General features: G+C 45.0%; 1 protein-coding gene across 1 annotated transcript; it reads right to left on the reverse strand.

The window, feature by feature from the left end:
- Nucleotides 1-461: 461 nt before the first annotated feature.
- Nucleotides 462-6748, reverse strand: gba (glucosidase, beta, acid). Its single transcript, XM_035765929.2, has 12 exons — nt 6609-6748; nt 6347-6415; nt 5887-6078; nt 5579-5725; nt 5286-5419; nt 4039-4211; nt 3681-3770; nt 3234-3381; nt 2802-3026; nt 1982-2145; nt 1158-1274; nt 462-1074 (listed from the first exon to the last, which is right to left on the reverse strand). Exons 2-12 carry the CDS (start codon nt 6408-6410, stop codon nt 969-971), a joined length of 1560 nt encoding a protein of 519 aa, XP_035621822.1. The 5' UTR covers nt 6411-6415; nt 6609-6748; the 3' UTR covers nt 462-968.
- Nucleotides 6749-7752: the final 1004 nt, after the last annotated feature.

Consider the following 7752-nt stretch of genomic DNA (forward strand, 5'->3'; position numbering starts at 1 on the left):
CATCGCTCTGTCATTCTGGTGTATATATTACAAACAGATTGCATCGCTCTGTCATTCTGGTGTATATATTACAAACAGATTGCATCGCTCTGTCATTCTGGTGTATATATTACAAACAGATTGCATCGCTCTGTCATTCTGGTGTATATATTACAAACAGATTGCATCGCTCTGTCATTTTACTCTGTTGATGACTTGTCTTTTGTTTCACATTTCTATCACTCTATTTTTTTAATGTAAATACTTTTAGTCCAACATCTTCTGGTTTGAGAAGAGAACAACAAAGCATATTGAGAATGGAGACAAATGTGAATCCCTGGGTATTAGTCTGTGTATATTATTATATATATGATAACATGTATGATGTATTAATAATTCAAAAAATATTAAAAACCATTAACATTGATTTTTATCGGGTCTGTCTGTCCATTAAAAGTCCTGATACTTGTGTGACGACGAAATAGAGACAAATCATTTATTCAAAAGGCAGATGGTTTAAACGGCATTAATAGATTCGGAACATGACCTCTTTTCTAAACCAGATTTCAGTTTAGAAACGGTTGTTAGCAGTGTAATGGTCAGACCGTCTCAAACAGCAGCAGTGTCTGATCATAGTAGTTAGTGTACCTGGTCCTGGTTTGATCACATGCTATATTCACACATTCCAGAGCTTCTCCCAGCGTGATAAAGATCAGTGCAGATAGTCACAGCATACATAGGAACATGCAACATATTTGGCTGAATTGGCTAAACCACACACACATTTCAAGCTCTGATCCCAGAAATGCCAGAGCCCACGATGCTGCAGGTTATCTATTAGATATGCTGTTCTGAGGAGGCAACACATTGGGCTTCGGATGGTGGTGGGAGTTGAGTGTGTAGTGGTGGAAATGTAGCAGACCTGGTAGTGGGGATTGTGACAATGCTTTGGCCCTGGCAGTAAAGGTGTGTGTTCCATTCCAGTGCGGTCAGAGTGTGTTCCAAGCGAGTGTGAGCAGGGAGTGGGCTGGAGCACTGGAGGAGATGAAACCCACAGCAGGATCATACACCTCAAACTGGACCTCTGACGACGACCTGCAACACACACACAGTCTCACATCAAGGTAACACACATGCAAACACGCACAAAGTGTTAACACACACACACTTTCACCCACCTGTTGAGGATGGTAAGTACCACTGACCCGTCTGGCCTGACGAAGGCAGAGCTTTCCAGTCTTGTTTCCTGACTGAAGGACACACCCACTCTCTGAGACTCCTCCCACAGGAACTTACTGTGTAGCAGAGTTAATTTACTTGTGTTATATGTACTTCAAAACACATACAGATCACCAAGTAAGTTAGGGGTTAATTTTATAAAGTATTGGTACAGGGTGTCAGACCCTCCCAGGTGGGACAGGTCAGTACCTGAAGTGGGTCATGCTATAGAAGGTGGGACAGTAGAGTACCTGAAGTGGGCCATGCTATAGAAGGTGGGACAGTACAGTACCTGAAGTGGGCCATGCTATAGAAGGTGGGACATTAGAGTACCTGAAGTGGGCCATGCTATAGAAGGTGGGACAGTAGAGTACCTGAAGTGGGCCATGCTATAGAAGGTAGGACAGTAGAGTACCTGAAGTGGGCCATGCTATAGAAGGTGGGACATTAGAGTACCTGAAGTGGGCCATGCTATAGAAGGTGGGACATTACAGTACCTGAAGTGGGCCATGCTATAGAAGTTAGGACAATACAGTACCTGAAGTGGGCCATGCTATAGAAGGTGGGACAGTACAGTACCTGAAGTGGGCCATGCTATAGAAGGTGGGACATTACAGTTCCTGAAGTGGGCCATGCTATAGAAGGTAGGACAGTACAGTACCTGAAGTGGGTCATGCTATAGAAGGTGGGACAGTACAGTACCTGAAGTGGGCCATGCTATAGAAGGTGGGACAGTACAGTACCTGAAGTGGGTCATGCTATAGAAGGTGGGACAGTACAGTACCTGAAGTGGGCCATGCTATAGAAGGTGGGCTGTTTGTAGAAGATGTCTCGGCTGTGGTCCACGATGATGGGGCTGTCCACAAAGTTCTTCACCCAGTTGGGCCCTCCTCCTTGGTCCAGAGCCAGGTTCCAGTCTGTCCAGCCTACCACATAGTGGTTCAGGTCCTACAGCAGACGAGAGGGAGAGTAGAGAGAGGAAGAAAGTGATTCATTCACTGTCTAGTTTGTGTTGTTGTGTTACCTGGCATTGCATCAGCATAAACAATCCTGTGATTCTCAGGAGAGTGACTGTCCCAATGCAAAATGAATGGAGAGGGAACAGTTAAGAGAGTCCTGTTTCAGTCCTGCAGAGTATTCAGAGAGAGAAAGGGATGAAGAGCGGGAGGCATGGATAAACCGAGAGCACCATTCTAGCTTGTTCCCTTGGGCAACATAACAGAGCAGCAGTTTGAGCTGTAGAGTTCAGTACAGTATGAATGTGTTTAACTCGCGTTGCAGGACATGACACAGAACTGACTTCACGAGGGATGAACAAAGAGACAAAAACAGACCGCTCACAGACACACCTTCAGTTCATCAGTTGGCCCCTGTAACATTTCGCCACCAGCACCTACGCTACTCACGAGATCATACACAGGAATTTGACAAAACATTGAGGTCACACTCAACTTATTTTTGTCTGATGTCTTGCTGACCTGTTCAATTACCTGCTACAGTAACACATTCACTTGTACACCTGTACGATGTCATTCTCACCCGTTAGCCATGTGACTCAGAAGAAGTACATATTGACGATCCTCATTCTAGGTCATGTGTCTTACCTGTATGATGCTGTGTGCGTACTGCTCAGCTCTCTCCCAGCTGCCCAGCTGTACTCCTCTGTCTGAGGGGCTCCAGCCAGCGCAGGCCTCCGTTCCAAACAGGTAGTATTCTGGGTACAGGTGGTGGGTAGTGCCCAGGGAGAGCTCTGCCGGCACCAGGGTGTCCAGGTACCAGTGGACTCCAACACCATGGATATACCTGCCAGCACGCACATCACTGAGGACCTGGGGGGAGGAGAAGCGTACTTTAATATTGTCCAAATGTACACTTTCAACATTTCTTTATGGACTTCTCCCCTTTTCCCATGCATCCTTTTGTTGACTCTCTCTACTCTCTGTCCTTGACCCTACCTTACCCCATCCCATCATCTCTAATTCCTTTCCTCCCTCTCTCAAAGCCCCCCCTCGTCTTTCAGAGTCCCTCTCCCTCACCACTTTAGCCCAGTGTGGCAATAGCAGTCTGTTGTCGTCCAGGATGAGGAGGTGTGTGTGGGGGTGTGTGGAGGTGTGCAGGGCGGGGCCAAGGTCCAGGCCCACCCAATCCCTCTGCTCCTCTGCTGTGAAGCCCAGAGCCTGGAAACTGGAGCAGAGAAAACAGATTACTGTTATAATATAATATATGCCATTTAGCAGACGCTTTTATCCAAAGCGTGCATAGATGCATAGATTTGAGGTATTTTGGTGGTTCCGGGAATCTCACCCACTACCCTGCGTTACGAGCTCCATACATTACCAACTGAGATAAAAGAACCTGTAACATGGACTTCCTCTATAACCAACTTCATTACCAGAATGTAACTACTAACTAAATATCACTTTTTCCTTTTGTCAATTATGTACCTGCCTTAGATACACATGTAATATAAAGTGAGATGTGACCTGTAGTTGGTCATCTGTCCAGCAGAGGGCTCGTTGCCTGTGGTCACGGCCCAGAATGATAGGTTGTATTTGGCATACTCCTCCAGGAACCTGAGGAAGTAGAATGAATACTCAGAGAGAGGGGGGAAAGTCCAACTCCTCTGTAAGGCTCCATGTGCCCAGTATGATACCTGACATAGTATTTAGCCCAGTTCTTTGTGTATATACTGTATGATACCTGACATAGTATTTAGTCCAGGTTTAGGTGTGTATACTGTATGATACCTGACATAGTATTTCGTCCAGGTTAAGGTGTGTTTACTGTATGATACCTGACATAGTATTTAGCCCAGGTTAAGGTGTGTATACTGTATGATACCTGACATAGTATTTAGCCCAGGTCTTGTGCTCCTTGCCCCCAGGCTGGCCCTTCAGAGAGCCCTTGCCAGTGAGAGCACCGTTCGTCTTCAACCATGCGGGGGCGCTCCAGGCACTGGCCAGCAGAGACAGGGGGCGGGGCGACAGGGCCTGGGCTCGCTGCAGCAGGGGGATCTGGAATTGGGCCAACAACAGGAAGTGGTGTTGTGAGTACATACATCCCTATTCCTCCATGACTGCATGGCCATGCACGACTCCAACTCCATCATCAAGTTTGCTGACAGTGGTAGGCGTGTTCCCCGGCTACCGTCTGACATTCGAAGACATTACAGGTGCATCAAAGTCAAGACAGAGAGACAAAAACCTGCTTCTAATACCAGGCCATCAGACTGTTGAACAGCCATCACTAGCTGTCTACAAGGTGATGCACACACACTGACACCGCATACTGTCCCATGTTATAGAGACATTGAACCACTAGTCACTTCCTGTTTCACACTGTGTATTTAAATACTGGATCTCCGACATAAATGAATTATTCTGCAGCATTGAAGGTCCCCAAGAACACAGTGGCCTCCATCGTTCTCAAATGAAAGACGTTTGGAACCACCAAGACTCTTCCTAGAGCTGGCCCCCCGGCCAAACACCACTTCACAATAACAGCACTTACAGTTGACCGGAACAGCTCTAGCAGGGCAGAAATGTGACAAGCTGACTTGTTGGAAAGGTGGCATCCTATGATGGTGCCACATTAAAAGTTACTGAGCTCTTCAGTATGGGCCATTCGACAGCCAATGTTTGTCTCTGGAAATTGCATGGCTGTGTTCTCGATTTTATACACCTGTCAGCAATGGGTGTGGCTGAAATAGCCAAATCCACTAATTTGAAGTGGTGTCCACATACTTCTGGCCATGTAGTGTACCACTGCTGTAAATACCATTCTTAGTTTAGCTTGTGGAAATCCCCTCGGTGTACATACTGTATGGGTTTCATTTTGATACGGATACAGTGCTATTTAGGTTGTTCATTGGATTCAGGCGTTCTTGATTTCTTGCCTTTTTTCTTTTAACTGTTTGACATCTAACTGCAGTGTTTGGAGCTAGTAACATAAGCATTTCGCTGCACTGCTATAACACCTGTTAAACTGTTTACGTGACCAATAAACTTTAATTTGATACGTTTACGATCTAACAAGTCAAAGGAGAGAAAGAGCTGAAAAGAGAGAAACAGAGAGACTATCTAAGCCACCTTCATGTTCGTGTCCTCTGGTGATAAGGTAAAGTTGTCCAGGTTGTAGTCGCCAGGTGAGTCAGCGTAGGTGTACAGATGGGTTGAGAAGTCACAGCTGGCAATGGGCACCCGAACCACACTGTACCCAATACCTGGGACGCAAAGCAACAGCAGTATACACACTTAACTCAGCCTTTATTTGGCCAGGTTTGTCCCATTGACATAAAATGTCTTACTCAAATAAAATAGGCATGACTATTCAAGTTATTATGATTATAGCTATGGCCCTTAGTGACACCCTGACCTCTCACCCTGAGCAGAGAAGTACTGTCGTAGTAGCTGGTCCTGTGTTCTGGGGGACAGAGACAGGATGTTGATGGCAGCTGAGTCTGTCATGGCTCCTCCAAACCCTCTGATCCTCTGGTACTTCTGGTAGGGAACCACAGTCAGCCTGAGAACTGGGAGAGATGGAGGGAGAGAGGGGGGTGGGTCAGTACAGGTCCTGAAGGGTAACAGTGTGTGCAGGCTTTTGTCTTTTTTGTTTCCCACCCTTGGGCTAGTGGGGGTTGTTGTTTTCAGCCTAGTGGGGGTTGTTGTTTTCAGCCCAGGCTATTCTCACCTGCTCCAGTGCTGTTCTTCTGTAACTGTCCCTGTCCTCTCTGCAGCCTGCTGCCAGCCTTACTGCTGGTGAAGGACAGGAACTGACCCAGTGCAGGCAGTGCATCCGACCCAATACTGTCACAGTGGGTGGAGTTACACTCACACACCACCGAGCCATGGCCAAAGTTACGGGCCACACACTCATCACTGCCTGGGGAGAAAACACACAGGGTTATAGAGGGTCGTTTATAAGGGAAATGAGGAGAAGGGAAGCTATGGGTCTTGGGTCATCAGCGTCAATTAATGACATGACTGACAGTGGTAAACATGCTGATTTAAACAATGTAGTTCAGAAACATGTGTCATAAAGCTTTATGTATGTGTTAAGTAGTTATAAACATGGTCATGGCTAGTTCCACATTTAATTCGACTGGTTAGTTAGTTCCCATGTGAAAGTGGCCATACATAACATACTGTACCTCTGGATCGTGTTGCTACTCCAATGAACAAAGCGAGAGGGATGAGTGCTGTTGACAATGGCATTCTATCTGTAGAGAGAACAGAGAATAACAACAGCATGCTGACAGGTGCTGTAGGCTAATAGCCCTTGGTCATGACTCCGTTCCATTACATTATACATACGGAGTAACGTAAGGCTACTTTAGTCCATGAACTAGTGTCATTTTAATCCGCAACTGTAACATTCACTGTCACCAGTGCGCATCAGAGGTTCGTAATTACCTAGTTTTTATCGGGATCTTTGACATAAAGTGCACGTCAAGTATTGAGTCGCATGTCCAACTGATCGATTTTCTCTGCTATATCCGGATTGTCCAAAATTGTATGGACCTCGATAGTCATATGACAAGCGCACTATGGTACGTCACTTCAATGTAAATTGTAGTTTACCGCTAGAGGTCGCCAGTGACAAATACAAGGCCCACCATAGGCCCACCATAGTAGTGTAACCAATGTGAAGCATAAACAGTTCGGGACGATCATTTTCCATGAAATAATCAAGTTGAAGTGTATTTGAAGTGTATTTGGATGAATACAGTAACTACTTCTATGGGTAAGTAATGATGTCAGGTAATGTGGGGTACTAATGTAGGGTACAGTAACTACTTCTATGGGTAAGTAATGATGTCAGGTAATGTAGGGTACAGTAACTACTTCTATGGGTAAGTAATGATGTCAGGTAATGTGGGGTATAGTAACTACTTCTATGGGTAAGTAATGATGTCAGGTAATGTAGGGTATAGTAACTACTTCTATGGGTAAGTAATGATGTCAGGTAATGTGGGGTATAGTAACTACTTCTATGGGTAAGTAATGATGTCAGGTAATGTAGGGTACAGTAACTACTTCTATGGGTAAGTAATTATGTCAGGTAATGTGGGGTATAGTAACTACTTCTATGGGTAAGTAATGATGTCAGGTAATGTAGGGTACAGTAACTACTTCTATGGGTAAGTAATTATGTCAGGTAATGTGGGGTATAGTAACTACTTCTATGGGTAAGTAATGATGTCAGGTAATGTGGGGTATAGTAGCTACTTCTATGGGTAAGTAATGATGTCAGGTAATGTAGGGTATAGTAACTACTTCTATGGGTAAGTAATGATGTCAGGTAATGTAGGGTACTAATGTAGGGTACAGTAACTACTTCTATTGGTAAGTAATGATGTCAGGTAATGTAGGGTACTAATGTAGGGTACAGTAACTACTTCTATTGGTAAGTAATGATGTCAGGTAATGTAGGGTACAGTAACTACTTCTATGGGTAAGTAATGATGTCAGGTAATGTAGGGTATAGTAACTACTTCTATGGGTACGTAATGATGTCAGGTAATGTGGGGTATAGTAACTACTTCTATGGGTAAGT

Source organism: Oncorhynchus keta, unplaced genomic scaffold, assembly GCF_023373465.1.
Source record: "Oncorhynchus keta strain PuntledgeMale-10-30-2019 unplaced genomic scaffold, Oket_V2 Un_scaffold_1315_pilon_pilon, whole genome shotgun sequence".
In the NCBI taxonomy this organism is placed as follows: domain Eukaryota; kingdom Metazoa; phylum Chordata; class Actinopteri; order Salmoniformes; family Salmonidae; genus Oncorhynchus; species Oncorhynchus keta.

Excerpts from the sequence above, each read along its gene's own strand:
- gba (XM_035765929.2), bottom strand. The coding sequence starts at position 6,410 with ATGCCATTGTCAACAGCACTCATCCCTCTCGCTTTGTTCATTGGAGTA. Across the intron at positions 5,420-5,578 it reads ACAGTACTTCTCTGCTCAGG|GTATTGGGTACAGTGTGGTT; the intron begins GTGAGAGGTCAG and ends TTTGCGTCCCAG. Across the intron at positions 3,027-3,233 it reads TGCCACACTGGGCTAAAGTG|GTCCTCAGTGATGTGCGTGC; the intron begins GTGAGGGAGAGG and ends TCCTCCCCCCAG.